The sequence below is a fragment of the Sminthopsis crassicaudata genome, chromosome 2, assembly GCF_048593235.1.
Source record: "Sminthopsis crassicaudata isolate SCR6 chromosome 2, ASM4859323v1, whole genome shotgun sequence".
NCBI lineage: Eukaryota > Metazoa > Chordata > Mammalia > Dasyuromorphia > Dasyuridae > Sminthopsis > Sminthopsis crassicaudata.
Genome location: NC_133618.1, coordinates 125,098,478 through 125,115,585, shown reverse-complemented (window position 1 = coordinate 125,115,585; position 17,108 = coordinate 125,098,478). Strand labels below are relative to the sequence as shown.

At 35.6% G+C, this 17,108-nt stretch overlaps 1 protein-coding gene across 1 annotated transcript in view; it reads left to right on the top strand.

Moving 5' to 3' along the window:
• TACR1 (tachykinin receptor 1) overlaps positions 1-17,108 on the top strand; it is a 163,581-nt gene that overhangs the window by 135,341 nt on the left and 11,132 nt on the right. The window contains exons 3-4 of the mRNA XM_074287205.1: positions 13,411-13,561; positions 14,414-14,610. Of these exons, the coding sequence (XP_074143306.1) occupies positions 13,411-13,561; positions 14,414-14,610 (348 nt within the window). The remainder of the gene's footprint in view (positions 1-13,410; positions 13,562-14,413; positions 14,611-17,108) is intronic.

The window sequence follows — 17,108 nt, the reverse complement described above, 5'->3', positions numbered from 1 at the left end:
AAGGTAAATCACTTAATCTCTCTGAACCTCAGTTTATGAATTTGTAGAATAGGAATGCTAATAATTCAACATCCTTTGATGATATGGTAATTATATTACATGATGGATATAAAGTATATAATGGTAAAGTCAATACTAATGTTTGGAATATAAATATTATTATGTATCCATTCCTTAAAAAAAGAAAGAAAGAAAGAAAACACTGCAGCATCCCTTTCTTAGAATGATTATTTCAGAGTTGAAATTTCACAGACCTACATCAGTTTTTAAATTTTTATATATTCATATGGGCATCTTCAACAATTTCTTATAAATTACAGACATGGAAAAGCCCAAGAGCAATAAGGTCAAGGACATAGTTCTGCTCCAGTGCATTTAGATGGGTATAAGTAGCAGGAATTTTTATCCTGGTCCATTTCTCAGAGTATGGCCTTCTGAACCACTTGAAAAAGAAATGAGCCATTTCCGGTTTTGGAAATAAGTCAAGGGTTCTGTAAGAATCATCTTAGAAGGATGCCCTTGGGCAGAAATAAAGTATACAGAGATTAAAGAAGAGACACTGTCTTTGGATAAAGCTATTCTTGTGCTGTATGATGGGGAAGAGATTAATACAACAAGAACCATTCCAGAAGCAATTCAGAGAGAGACTATGAAATTTGTATCTACCACAGACAGAGTCTACCCCTAAGTCTAAAGTTATACCGAATTTCTGGTTGTATTCTGCCACATCTTAGTAATGATAATGTAATGTAATGAGAACTTAGTAATGACAAAATAGCACATGTTTGGAGGAATAGGACCAGAAGGACAGAGAATTCAAATTTGAGTTATATGAATATTAATAAAATAAATTAGGGGTGTTTAACTTAAAGATGGTAAGATTAAAGAAGGACAGGATCTCAAGAATTTGAAAGGTTATTAAGTGAAAGAGAGATTAGAATTCTTTTGCTTGGCCATAGAGGAGAAAACTTTAAAGTAAAATAGGCTCTTTTAGAATAAATGGAGTTGCTTCAGTCTTCTAGCAGAGATTAAATGATATGTGTTTAGGAAGATTTTACAAAGATAGGGTCCTTTTTTTAATGCTAACTTTTTATTTTCAAAATACATGCATAGATAGTTTTCAACATTCACTGTAGCAAAACTTTGTGTTCCACATTTTTTTCTTTCACTTTTCCCCACCACCTCCCCTAGACAGCAAGTAATTCAACATATGTTAAACATATGCAATTCTTCTACACATATTTCCACATTTATCATGCTGCACAAAAAAATTAGAAAGAAAAAAAGCAAGCAAACAACAAAAATGGTGATAAAAATATCTTGTGATCCACATTCAGTTCCCAGAGTCTTCTTTCTGGATGCAGATGGCTCTCTCTGGACTTAGTCTATTAGAAATGGCCTGAATCACCTCATTATTGAAAGGAGCCACATGCATCAGAGTTGAACATCATATAAACTTGCTGTTGCTGTGTACAATGATCTCTTGGTTCTATTCACTTAGCATCAGTTTATATAAGTCTCTCCAGGCTTCTCTGAAATCATTCTGATGATTGTTTCTTACAGAATAATATTCCATAACATTCATATATCATAGTCTATTTTGCCATTCCCCAACTGATGAGCATCCACTCAGTTTCCAGTTCCTAGCCACAACAAAAAGGGCTGTTAGAAATATTTTTGCCTATGTGGATCCTTCTCTCTTTTTATGATCTCTTTGGGATGCAGACCCAGTAGAAACACTACTGGGCCAAAGGTATGCACAGTTTAATAGTCCTTTGGGCATAATTCCAAATTGCTCTCCAGAATGATTAGAGCAGTTCACAACTCCACCAACATTTATGTATTTAGTGTCCCAGTTTTTCCACAAACCTCCATCATTTATCATTATCTTTTCCTGTCATAAATAATCTGAGAGGTATGAGGTGGTACCTCAAAGTTGTCTTAATTTGCATTTCTTTAATCACTAATGATTTAGAGCATTTTTCATAAGACTAGAAATGTTTTTTTTTCTTTGTCTGAAATTGGTCATTTATCAATTGGAGAATGGCTTGTATTCTTATAAACTTGAATCAGTTCTCTATTTTTTGGAAATGAGGCCTTTATCAGAATCCTTGGATATAAAATTTTTCTGCCAGTTTTCTGCTTTTCTTCTAATCTTGGTGCACTAGTTTTGTTTGTAAAAACTAATACAATCAAAATTATCCATTTTGCGTTTCATAATATTCTCTGTTTCTTTGGTCATAAATTCCTTCCTTCTCCACAGATCTCAGAGGTAGACTATCTCTTGTTATATTCATTTGCTTATAGTGTTACTCTTTACATCTAAATTATGAAGCCGTTTGATCTCATCTGGATATAAGATGTTAAGTATTGGTCAATGCCTAGTTTCAAAACATGGGTTCTTAATCCTTTTTTGGATAATGGTCTCTTTTTACAAGCAAGTAAAGCCTATGGAGCCATTCTAGGAAAGATATTTTAAATTACATAAAACAAAATATATAGGATTTCAAAGGAAACCAACTATATTAAAATATTGTTATAAATACTTTTTAAAAAAAATACATGAACTCCTAAGTTAAGAATTCCTATTAAAAAGAGAGAAAATAAATAACCTTGTGCTTCTCTCTCAATTCAACTGGAGATAAAAAGATGTAAAAAAAAAAAAAAACTTATATTGGAACCCTTAGGTTACAGATGAGGTGAACAGAAGACTCTGGAGAGCAGTACGTTGAAAGGTCCATTAGGATATAGTTTCAAAATTATAGTTTCAGTGACTTAATATAAATAAAAAATTCCTAACAACTGAAATTGCCCTAATCTGGAAGGGAGGGGGAAAACAGGTAGTGAGTTTCTTACCACTGGAGGTCTTTGGTCAAAGGATACATAAACACTTATTCAGGATGTTGTAGAGGGGGATTTATTTATTGTGAACTAGATAATATCTGTGGATCCCTTCCTACTCAGAGATTCTATAATTTTTTCTGATTCCCTTCCAATGTCTTTTCTATATCATCATAAAACAATAGTATAATTTTGCTAAATGTATTGCCTGATCTTATTTTTAGTCTCTTGCCACTTTTGGTGCTAATATAATTGAGTTTGTGCCCTCATTTTCTTAATATATTATATCCAATTTCTTTTGGTCTCTAACATTTTAAATAAATGTTATAGGTTAAAGTGTTAATTGAACTGACCTGTATATAAAAAAGCTGAGCTCTGTTCTTTCTGATGCTGATACTTATGGCAAAGGTGCTTGCCTGAATAGTATTTAGAAGATTTTTTCCCTAAGGTTAATAGAAATGGGATGACAGAGTTGGCTCTTGAAAATATGTTTAAAAGATAACTATAGTTCAAGTTTCCTAAATATTTTTCTTCATCCTTTGTCTCTAACCCTGATAGAATTCTGATGGCTCCTTCCTAATGACACAGCCTCCCTGGCCACCCTTTCCTATATTGACTACATTTTCATTCATTCACCTCACCTCATTAGTCAAAGTGGGAATGCTAGGAACTTCTTGTTCCCTATTGCCACTTACAGGTTTTTTCCCTATCTTCATCACTCAATAATCTCTTTCTTAGAGGTTCAGTTAATCCATTTTTATCAACAAATAAAATCCTAGTAGCTTTTTTATAGGCCTCCAAATCACTCTTCTTCTTTCCCTCAATGAGTTCAATATTCTGGCAAACAATTTTCCTCTTTTCTCCTATTCCTATCATCATAATAGGACACTCCAGCACACATATTGACTGTCTCTCAAACATCTTAACACTCAATTACTCAACTTACTTCCAACTTCCCATGGCGTACTCCTCAACTTTTCCTTAACCACCCACAATGGTCATACCTTTGATCTTGCTACCACCTACAAATTCACCATTTCTATGTCCAAAAATTCTGAAATCCCTTTATTTGGCAATCTATTGGTTTTCCATATTTCCCTCTGCCTTCTCTTACCAAATATTCTTCATCTACATTGTGACCTCTAATCCTTCAACAATTTAGTTAAATATTCTCAGTTCTCTTCACTAGCCTCTCTCTATTCTTTTCCTCTTCTTGATCCCTTGGTGAAATAATTCAACTCTACACCATCTTCTCTTACATCCCTATTGCCCCTGATCATATTGCTGATTGCACCCAACCAGTCTGAATCTTGGATTATTTCTACCATCTGTCACCTTCATTTCATCATGCAAAGAGTGAAGAAAATCATGTAACTGTTCTAACTGGATCCACAATAAATGTATATTTTACAAACTGTTTGCTATTTGGCAATCCTACTATGCCTTATTTGTCAATTTACTTGGCTCTTCACTGGCCTTTTCATACCTCCTCAAACTTGTCATGATTACTCTCTCCCCATTTTCACAGGTGAGAATTTTTCCTCATATTTTATGGGGGAAATGGTTAATTTACCATGAGCTCCCTCTTCCCTACTTTTTCTTATTTCATATCACTCAGATACTTCCTGCCATTATGTTGCTTATTCCTGTCTCATACAAAGAGGTAGTCTTACTCCTTACTAAGGTCAACCCCTCTACCTGCAAAAGTGCTCCCATTATATCCCATCTCTTCCAACAGTCTGTCTGCTCTGATTTCCCCATTCTATCCCTTCTCTGTAGTCTCTCACTGTCTACTGTCTCCATCCTTACACCTTACAAACATGCTCATGTCTCCTTATTCTCAAAAAAAATCTCTTCTGATTCTTCCATCCCTATTAACTATCATATTATATTTCTTTTCCCCTTTGTAGCTAAAACTCCTTTAGAAGGTTATCCATAATAGGTATCTTTACTTTCTGTCATCTCACTTATTTTTTAATCACGTGTAATTTGGCTTCCAATCTCATCATTGTCCCAAAACAATCATTGTCATTGATCATTGTCAATGATCTTTAAACTGCCAAATCATATCTTTTGGTTCACATGACCCAGGAATTCCTCTATACTTTTTAAAAAGTAGAATATAATCCATTTGCTATTTCCTAGCCCTGACATTCTCTCATCCTAACCCAAATCCCAATCTTTGCCTATAGAAACATTACTTGTCTTTTAAGATATTCCTAAGAGCTAAAATCAACTACCATTATTTTATGTGTAACCATGTATCAGGGCCATTTTACAACATGCTAAATAGTTTTCTGTAATTGCATTCCTTATCTCTTCCTCTTAGAATCTCTAGTTTCTTTCAAGGTTTTCATTTTACAAGAGGCCTTTTCCAATCATCTCAGGTGTAAGTGCCTTCCTTCCTCCTGTTGAACTCCCTCAAAATTCCTTTGTACATATTTAAATATTTATAGGCTTTCTCCTGCTATAGAATGTAAACTCCTTGAAGGCAGAAAATATTTTGTTTTTGTTCTTTTATGCCCAGAACCGATGTAGTGTGTAGTATTCAGTGACCTTTCGTAAGTGATTCCTGACTGACTGACTGGTACCAGAGGTCAGACTCAGAAAAGTCCAAATGTAAAATTTAGAAAGAAATATTTGAAGAGCATAATAAAACTGATTTATTTGGAATGCACTTTCCTGTTGTTGAGTTGTTTTTTTTTATCAATCATTCTATTCTTTTTTCTGATCAGGAAAAAGAGTTTGATAAGCCCCTATCCCAGGTTTTTTGATACCCATTTGATTTTATAGATTGGCAGTTCTTAGAAAGTTTTTCTTTGATAAGCCTTCCAGTTTGGCCTTAATGCTGAGGGCATTTTAGAAAGTGGAATTTCTGATCCTTGAACAATGAGGTGACAGAGGGGTAATAAACAGCAAATCCCTGGATTAGTGAGCATTAGGGCATTGAAGGAATAGGAGAGGAGAGGATTTAGAACCACTGGTTCAGTCTTCAGCACACCTATTCTGTTCCAGTGCCAAGCCACATCAGCTGCTTACTGAGAGTGTGAGGGCACTGAAGGGAATGGAAAGATTGAGTGGTAAAATACACCTTCCTTCTGAATTCTAATATTGCCACTCATTCCCTCTCTACCCTTCTATTCTAAGAGTCCCTTAACTGTTCTCCCTCATTGCCTCCAGTCTCTGCTTTCCAGTCCACTTTTTTACATAGCTACTAAAATCATCTTTGCAAAAGACAGAATCAAAGACTCTTATAGTGGGGAAAAAATCCAATGTTGATATAGTCCAGCTTACTCTGGAATTTCCTGGGTTTTTTCACATAAAATTTGTTTGGCTGCTTTTTAAAATATATTCTCCCCAAGCTCTATCACAACCTTCACCCATGTAGTGGTGCTATTGTTTTTTGTTTAATCCAAGTGTCATTCCTTACCTTCTTCTCTGGAACATTTCATTGTATTGGTTTTGACTAGTTGTTCCTATTTTCTGAGATGTTTCAAAATCCTGACTCTGTCATCTAATATAATGGTTCTCTGGTCTCCCTTGAGACAAAGATTTCCAGTCTTCATGTTTCCAAGCTGAATGATTTTTGTAGCTTAGCGCCATAAGACAGCTGTTTCACCCCTTAATCATTTTAGTCATACTTCTCAGGACTTTTTCCTGTTTTGTCTTGACAATAGCAACCAGAGCTGCCTGTGAAGTTTCACATTTGTACACAAGGAAGCTGGGCACAAGGGTAAATTGATTCTTTGAGTTTTCAAATCAGTTTAATTAAGTGGATTGGGGGATGTCACAGATATGGTTTGCTCATATTTTAGCAAAGCTTTTGGTAAACTCTCTGTTTTTCTTGTGGAAAATACAAAAGAATGTATAGATGACAATTCAGTAAAGTCAATCTGGAACTTTTTGAATGATTGGACACAAAAATTTACCAAAAATAGGTCAGTGCCAAAGTTAGGATTATGGGATCATATATTTAAAACTGGAAGGAATCTGAGAGGCCATCAGGTCCAGATTTTTTACTTTAAGATAAAGCAACTCAGGTTTAGAGAGACCAACTATAATCTACCCAAAATAACCAAGACAGATAGTAGTACAGTAGGGTCTTATGATTCCAAATGCAGAGATTTTTCCACTACCATTTGAAGAGTTCTCCAGTAAAATACTCCAATGATCTCAGCTTGACCCTATGCTGTTCAACATTCCTATCAGGATTGAAGACATGGGCTTGTTTTCTCATTTCTTTTTTTTTCTTATTTTCCTGAGCCAATTGGGGTTAAGTGACTTGCCCAGGGTCACACAGCTAGGAAGTGTTATATCTGAGGCCAGATTTGAACTCAGCTCCTTTGCTGCCCCAACGGGCATGTTTATCAAGTATATAGAGGCCACAGGTCTGGAAAAATAACTGAACATTGGGGGATAACCAAGAATCAAAAAAGATCTTGGCAGGCTAGAATGTTAGGATAAATTAAGATGAACTTTCATAGAGATAAATGTAACATTTCAAATCTAGCTTCAAATGAGCAGCTTCACTAGAGGGATAGACAACAATTTGTTTATGGACTACAACTTTAGTGTGAGTCAACAGCATGAACAACTTTAGTGTGAGTCAACAGTATGACATGGCAAACAAAATAGCTAAGGTAATTTTAAACTGTATTAAGAGAACTACGGGGCCCAGGACTAATTCAATGATAACAATCTCACTATTCTCTGCCTTGGTCAGATCACATCCAGAGATTTCTCAATGCAGAATTTTAGGAAGAACAGAATAATAAAATTGTGGACATTTCCAAAAGAGCAATCAGAATGGTAGGGTCCAGTGATTCATATGAAGATTAGGTAAAGAAACTTAAATTATTCAGGCCAAAGACTTCCCTTGGGAAGAAGGGAAAGGAAAACACACATGATGATTTTGATAGTCTAGCACCAAGAGAAGATATTAGATTTGTTCTAGTTGCTTCCCAAGGGCAGAGTTAGGATCAGTGGATGAAAGAGGCAAAAAAAGAAATTTGGATTTTTCATAAGGAAAATCCTTCTGACAATTAGACAATTCTGATTCTATCATCCAACATGTCAGCTCTCCAGCCAACTTTGGGATGAGGGTTCTAATTCTCAATGTTTACAGGTTGAATGACTTTTATATCCTGGCTTCATAAGGCAGCTGCTTCCTCCAAAATTGAAATGAGCTACTTGAGGAAGTAATAAAGCAAAAAGTGGATAATCCCATGGTGATTATTTATGGATTGATTAATGGACCAGGAGGTTCTTTCCAACTCTGGAATTCTACAATTCTATGAACAAGAATTTACTAAACACTTGCATTAAAGTCATAAGGATACAACATGAAAAATGGTGGGGACCCTGCCCTCAAGAAACTTATTGTCTAAATGCTCTGGGTTGTCAAGGTCTTTTTGAATCCTGATGCTGTCTCTCAGTATATTAACTATCTCTACCAGCCTTATGTCATCTGGAAATTTGATCATCATATTATGGATGCCTTTAGTCACTGATAAAAACATTAAACAACACAAAGCAAAATACATATCATTGGAACTCTCCACTGGAGAGTTATCTAACTATTAATACATAAGTCCATCTTGTATTTGAACTAAGCTGATATAATATTACTGGGGACAGAAGAGACTTTGAACTGCTTTAATAAAGCAAGTAAGAATCATATTAGAAAAATTATGCTATTGAGAGCCCTTGCGAATATTACACTTAACTAGTCCTTACTATATAATTAGAATGTAAACTCCTATTTAAGTGAAGGCTCATTGAGAGGAGAAATTTTTATTTGTGGGTTCAGAATCTAGCACAGTATCTTGTACATAGTAGGCATTTAGGCAATGCTTGTTGATTGATTGACATCAACATTACTTCTCTTCCTACAGTAAATTTGTTTCTATTGTATTTAAAAAAGCATAACATGGCATTCTCTTGATGACTTAGAATGAAGAGGGACAAGAAAGAACCTCAAATTCACATGTGACTTCTACTTTAATATATAACTTTATTATTATTTCTATTGTTACTATTCTGATCATTTTTGTCACATACCACCCCCCCAAAGAGCTATGATTTCTTTGGTGTATGATTACATCCATCAATGTGGCATTCCAACTCTTCCATGACTTTAGCTAGCATGATATAATAAACAGAACATAGATTTTTCAGAAGGTCATATCCTTCCTTTGAAACAGTGCTAAGGTCTTAGTTTCCTCACCAATAATAAATCAATTATTTTTATGGTAATTTTATAATTCTTTGAGATTTCCAATGTGCTTTATATATTTTATGTCATTTGATTCTCACTACAATTCTGTGAAGCAAATGCTGTTTTTATGTTCTTTTTACAGATGAAGAAACTGAAGCTGAGAGAAATTAAGTGACTTGTCTAGGATGATACAATGAGTGTTTGGAGGTCTTTACTTTACCAACTAAGTGAAAATTGAGGAGATTGTATTAGATGGGTTCATGTCATTTTTTCTTTAGATCTATGATCATTAATTCCAGTAGATTTCTAGTTCCTTAAAGACAAGAACTGTGTTTTTTCACCTTTTTTGCATCTTTAGTGCTCAAAGTTGGTACTTGGCATAGAATAAGTACTTGATAAATATCTGTTGGTTCATTGAATATACACCTTTTTAGTCAAATGTATTAGCTACTGGTGTGAAAATAAATCATCCCTTATTTGCCAAACTTCATGTGTTTCTCCATATGTAGCTAAACCAGTCCTCTGAGGATGGATATAATAGACCTGATTTGAAGCCAAAGACATAATTTTAGAGAGTAGAGACAATTTAACAACTGCACCACAGTTAGAGGCAATAATTGAACTTTGTACCTGAGAATAGTATACTAAACCAGGAAGCTCCCAGACTACCATTGTTAGTGACTCCCATCTGAGAACTACTGAGACCTAATTATCTCCCTGGCTAATCTGACTTCTTTATTTCTTATATTATTTTCACATCACAATTCATGAGGTTGACTTTAGGGGCCTTTTCAGCACCACTTGTCTGAGGTTCCAAAATTATTATCACTTCTCTTGATATTGAGGACCTGACAGAGCTCAGACATATTTGGTACAACCTTGGAAATCCCAGGATTACCTCTCAACTGGATGTGAAAATGGAAGCATGCTTTAACAATTGTGCATAACAACATCACCAAGAAAAATGATAGGAATAGAGCTCAGTTTGAATCTCCCCCAATGCTTAACCCAATGCTTTATACAGAGGCTTAGATATACATCCATCCTTTAGTTAAAGAACTTCCAGGAATAACAAATTGACTATCTCTCAAGGCACCTTATTCCATTTCTGGACAGTTATAATTGGGAGGAAATTTTTCTGCCTGCATTTCATTCATATACATTATTTTTAGCTTTTCCTTCTGAAGTCAAATAAAATTAGTCACATCTCTTTTTTCTACATGACTTTCCTCCAGATACTTGTAGAAAGTTATCACAGCCTACACCTCCTTATGTATGTTCACTTATACACATACACACACACACACACACACACACACACACACACACACACATACACACACACCTCTTTGTCTCTAAACTAAGCATCTCCAGTTTTTTAAACTGATGCTTCTTACACATAGCTTCAAGTTCCCTCATTGTGCTAGTCATTGTCTTTGAGACATTCAAACTTGTTAAAGCTCTTCAAAAATTTTGGCCTTTGGAACATAATATTCCAAATGTTTCTGATTCAGGCAGAATACAGAAGAATTATCATTCAGCACATTGTAAATACTCTCTAATCAATTGAACAAATATTTATTAAGTGTCTAAAATGGTTAAGGGAGATTATTATGTAAAGGGCTAGAATTAAGCAAATGCACTTGGATAATGGAGCACATGAGACTAATTGCCAACTGGACAATTCTCTATTAACATGTTTGAAGGACGACCCTCCCCAACTATTCTGTGCTGGTTGGATCAGTGGGTGTGGACAAAGAAGGGGAAGTGACATGAGTAAGTGGAGTAAGAGGAAGAAATTGAGGCATTCTCCTGGCAGTGGAGAGAGAGGAAGGTGGTGTGGAGATTACTAGATCTAATCTCTTGACAGCAACCTCAAAAGACTAAGAATAAAGACTTTTGATTAGCCTGACTCTGGCTGATTTCTGGGAAGACAGAGTTTCAGCATTATTAGATGATGCAATGGATAGAACATTAAAGTCAGGAAGACTTGAATTCAAATCTAGCTTCAGACATTTACTAGCTGTATGACCCTAGGCAAGTCATTTTACCCTCCTTACCTCAGTTTCCTCACCTATAAAATAAGCTGGAGAAAAAAATGTCAAAATACTCCAGTATTGTTGCCAAGAAAATGCCAGATGGGGTCACAAAGAGACACAACTGAACAACAGCAATAAAAATGATAAAGGTTCTTCACTTTTCTTAGTGCTACTTCCTTTCTCCTCAACAAGATCCTATTATCTTTTTTTGGCTGCTATATGATACTGTTGATTCATGTTTAATTTGTGATCCTTTAAACCTCAAGGTCTTTTTTGTATAACCTCTCACCTAAACTCAACTCCCTGGAGCATGGCAAGATTAGGCTTATGAAGTTATACATTCCAATCAGAAAATATAATAGGAAAGCCTGTAAGGAAGGGGTGGATGCATTATCAAGGAACAATATAAATGATATAGTCAGTGAGTGCTCTTTGCCACTTAGGAAGAAAAGTGATTAGTTTTGGTTAGAGCTATAGGGGATAGAGCTATAGAAGAGGAAAGATTTCATATGAGACTGAAATGATTTGTAGAATTCTATTTGCATTTCAGTAAAATTTGGATGCGGTTTGGGCAATCTACTTTGCAGAAATCTTGCATAGTGGCAAGCATTCTGGACTTCAACTCAGAAAGACCTGTGTTCAAATTCCAATTCATATAGTGCATTTATTAGCTATGTGGTTCTGGGAAAATCATTTAAATTCTTTGAGCTTACTTTTCTTATCTGCAAAGTGGGGATAATATAGCCCCTAACTCATAAGATTACTAGATAGATCGAATGAGATCATGTATATAAAGTGTTCTGTAAATTTTACAAAATGTTATATAAATGTCAGATATTATTGATGATGATAGTAATCAAAAACATGTTTTTACATATTTAGAGTGAGCCTTAAAATGTTTAGCTTGTAAGACTTGTCAAATAAGTGAGTCTTTTAGAAGGAAAATGTTTGTGTATGTGCATGCACAAGCATGCACGTGCATGCTTGTATAGGGAAATGGGAACTACAGTTTATTGAGAATGAAATGTAGTTACTAAAATAACTTTTTTTTTCCTGAATTAAAAAAATTATCATAGACTGGAACATAAATTTTATATAACTCAGAGGCACAAACACATAAAATGATTTTCCCCTTTGAACTGAAAAAGGAAAAATGTTTTTTAAATATTGGTGTTAGGACAGGCACAGAAGTATACAAAATACAATTACAGCTTTCCCAGGGATCATTTAAACATGTTTCTTTAAAGAGAGAAACCAGCGCACCAGTGTGAAGAAGTCTTGACATAAACAAACCTGATTAAACATTAAAAAAAAAACCCAGCAAGGCCCATACTAGGGGTTGGCTTAGTAAGAGGCTGTATAGACAGACTGAGTCTAAAGGCTTCATCATATTCTGAAACAGTGAAGATGAAAAGAGGTGGGAGTTTTTCTAGGAGAAAAAGGAGAACCACTTTATTTACATCTTAGTTAATAAAAGTCGAGTTTTTTTCTGTTACTGTTTGCTTGCATTTCTGTTTTTTTCTTCTCAGGTTATTTTAACCTTCTTTCTAAATCTGATCTTCCCTATTGTATTTAACATATACTTTAACATATTTAACATGTATTGGATTACCTGCCATCTAGGGAAAAGCGTTGGGGGAAGGAGGGTAAGAGTTGGAACAGAAGATTTTGCAAGGGTCAGTGTTGAAAAATTACCCATGCATATGTTTTGTACATAAAAAGCTATAATAAAAAATAAAATAAAAAATAAGAGTTTGTAGCGAAAGTGAAGTTATTGGCTTATATTTATTCCTGTATTATTTTTCCCCCAGTGTCCTTTTAAAAAAATAACTTTAAACAGGATTATTTCTCTACTATGGTTAGACATCATAGGACTTTAGGTTTTGTCCTGGTGTGGGTTAGCACTAAAGGTTAGTCAGAGGTGGTCAAAGTATAGTATTGGAAATTGCCTTTAATGAGAAGTTAGTAGGCTGAGTTAGATAGTTACTAGGTTAGTAATAAGAAGCTTAGTAGCTTGATTAAACTGTGTTCAATTTTCCACTAAAGGAAAAAAAAAAACAACTATTAATTTGTTGAGTTGAACCAAAACCAGTGTCTTACCTACCTCTCACGTGGTATCAGCTACTTAAATGACTTATACTTCACCAAGGATACTGTCAACCTGCATAGGTCTTACCCTGAAAACCCAAACCTATTAAGAAATAATAAATTTTCAAGGAAGATGTCTCCAATTCTCAACCTGTGGACTTCATCCTTCCCTCTCAAATTTCCCAAGCTACCGTTTCATGAAAATTACCATCTGCTTCACTACAGGTACCACATCTGTGTGACTGTGTTGATCTACTTCCTCCCTCTGTTGGTGATTGGTTATGCATACACCATGGTGGGAATCACCCTCTGGGCAAGTGAGATTCCTGGGGATTCCTCTGACCGCTATCATGAGCAAGTATCTGCCAAGCGTAAGGTAAGTTCTTATGATCTCAAACAAAGCCTCTCTGGGGCTAGTCCAGGAAGCTAAGAATCAATCAATCAATCAACAAGCATTAACCAAATGTTTTCTTATGTACCAGCCAGCCATTTTGCCAAGCACCCGAGAATTGAAAGAACAAAAAGCAATCCTTGCCCTCAAATGCTTACATTATAATGAAGAAGACAGCATATTGAAATCAATATATACAAATTAAATGTTGAATAGGTGGAAAATAAATTTAGAGGAGATGACCTTAATTGTTGGGTAGTCTGAGAAAGGTGGAGTTTGATCTAGGTCTTAGAAGAAGCCAGGTATTCTAAAAATCAGAAGCTGTAAAGGATAGAATTTTAGATGTAGAAAACTGATATTACAAAGATACAAAATGGCAGGTTATATGGAAGGAACAACAGTCCATCTAGTATAGGATGGTTCAAAATTTTTTGAAGTATTGTGTAGAAAGGTAAGAAAGGGCCTTGGCAGCTTAATAGAACTTTAAATACCTAACAAAGGACTTTCTATTTGATTGTGGAGGTAATAGAGAGCCACTGAAGATTATTCAGTAATATGATCAGACTTGCTCTTTAGGAAAATCACTGTGGAAAAGAGCTTCCATGGGACTGAGGAAGAAGAGAGAAGAGAAGGGATGAGATGTGAAGCTACAATTAGGTTAAGGAAAGAATATGTCCAAGTGAGAAACATGGCAAAAATTTACAAAGTAAGTTCTCATCATTAGATCCTGTAGGAACCTACACGGGATCAATGGAAGAAAGATAAATAAGAAAAGAGACAACAGTAGGGAGAGGGAGATTTCCACAATAACTTTATGCATGGTTGTATTCTTGGCAGGTAGTCAAGATGATGATTGTGGTGGTCTGCACGTTCGCTATCTGCTGGCTACCCTTCCACATCTTCTTTCTCCTGCCCTACATCAATCCGGACCTTTATATGGAGAAGTTTATTCAACAAGTCTACCTGGCCATCATGTGGCTAGCCATGAGCTCCACAATGTACAACCCCATCATCTACTGCTGCCTCAATGACAGGTAAAGAGCTCTGAATTCTGTATTACTCCTCTCCACTCTCCTGTGCTACTCCACTTGGATCCTATGTAAAGGGGACTAAAAGGAGGATAAAGACTGATTCTGAAGCAGAATCTTCAACCTCTTGTGCTGTTTCATTTCTACCATCCTTGCCTTTTTTCCTCCTGTCCTTTCTTCCTCTCTCCTGCTTGCTTCTGTTTTCTCATTTTCTCAGATTTCCTTTCTTTTTGATCTTCTTTTCATTGCTTTTCTGCTTTGATTGGTGCTTCTTCTTCTATGTGCCACTGGACTTCCTTTCATTAGTGGGAACAAGAATATAAAATGTCATCTTGAAGATCTAAAACAGTATAGAGGAACACTGGACTGGGAGTCAGAATCCCGGGCTGTTTAACCTGGAGAAAAGAAGACAAAGAGGGACATAATGGAGAAGAGAAGACTTAGGGAGACTTAGGAGGCTCTCTTCAAATATTCCAATTTCATTCAGGAAACTTTTATTAAATGTAGCTCATGCTAAGAACAAAGACAAAAACAAAACAGTCTCTGTCCTCTGGAGTTTACAATATGGTAACAGCAAGATTTGCATAGATAAGAAAATTTCAAAAATATCAGAAATAAGCATTAGTTATTCCCAGTGGGAAGCACTAGGGAAAACAGAGAAGATCTCCTGAAAGACTGAATGTAGCCTTTAGGGGAGCCAGAAATTTTAGGAGGTGAAGTTAAGAAAGGAAGCACTCCAGGAATAGGGGATAGCTCACGGAAAGGCAGAGAGAAGAAATGGAAAATAGCAATTATGCTCATTTGGTTAGAATTTCTAGTGCATACAGAGGAGTGATATGAAATCAACCTAGAAGGATCAATCAGAGCCAAGTTATAAAGGACTTTAAATGCTAAACAAAGGAATTTATATTTTATCCTTGAGGCAATAGGGAGCTACTGAAACCTCTTAAGGAGAAGATTACCATGATTACATTTGTGCATCATTGTTGTTAAGTCAGTTTTTCATTTAGGTCTGATTTCCAATGACCCCTTTGATGGTTTCTTGGCAGAGCTATTAGAATGGTTGCCTGTTTCCTTCTCTAAATTCATTTTACATGTGAGGAATTGAGGCAAACAGAGTTAAGTGGCTTACCCAGGTTACTGATTTATAATTAGTAATTGTCTGAAATCAGATTTAAACCAGATGGTGCAGTAGATAGAGCATGGTCCTAGGGTCAGGAAGATTTTTCTTGAGTTCAAGTGTGGTCTTAGCCACTCACTAGATGTGTGATTCTGTGCAAGTTATTTTCCCCCTTTTATCTCAAGTTTCTTTTCTGTAAAATGAGTTGGAGAAAGAAATGGCAAACCCTTCCATTATTTTTGCCAAGAAATCTGCAAATGGGGTTACCAAGAGCCAGGAACAACTAAAAAATGACTGGATAATATTCTCTAATCAACTTGATTTTCAAACTTATTGCTTTTATGCTGAAGATCAGCTGGTAAACTAACAAATAGTGAGTATTTATTTTGTGTAGACATTGTGAAGCAAATAGGAAATAATGACATATTCTGCCTAACTCAAAATAGCTGACAGAGAAGTCAATTGATAAATATTTACCAAGTGCCTGCAGTATTCCAGACACTATGCCGAGGATACAAACATAAAGAATGGTCCAGTCCCTACTCACAATAAATTTAGGATGAGGTATGTCATCATTTAGTAACAAATGGATTTGGAATCAGGGGATGAGGGTTTAAATTCCAACTGTACTACCTACTATCTGGTTGACACCCTGGGCTTCAGCGTCCTTCCCTGGAAAAGGGCTAGTTTGAATGATCTCCAATCTACTTCCCAACTTGAAATCCTCTGAGTATAATCTGAGATGCATGTATCAAAACTTCCCCAAGTGACTCATTAGGTGAGTTCTAGAACCAGGCTTCAAATCCAGATCCTTTGACTCTTAAATTAGAATGCACTTTCTACTAGATGGTGTTGCCTCCAAGATAACAGTAAACATGGGCAGTAGGGGTACGTGATGAAGTACAAAATAATTAGTAGATATACATATTATTAAAAACTCAGGGGAAAGTAAGCTTGGAATCATGTGGCAATATATTTTAGAGGTCATCTAAACAAAGCTCATGAGATCATAAAATCAAAATGACAGCTTTGGGGTAGCCATGCTATCTGCTTATTATTTGGCCATGGTACCTATACCACTCAATATTTTTTGACCAATTCTTATTGCCTCTAAGATTAAATATAATTTTTTTTATCCAGGAATTCAAAAATTTCCACAATCTGGCTTCCATTCATTTTTTTTTATTTCACATTACTTCCCTTCTTGTATCATCTGTCCTAGTTAAACTGACCCACCATTATTCTCCAGACATAGTGCTACAAATCCTATGTCAATGCCTTAGGATGAGTGGTCCCCCCATCTGCAATAAATTTCTTCCTCCTCTCATATTGAGAGAACCCCTATCTTCCTCCAAAGAATGACTCAGGTGGCCTTTCCTGACCC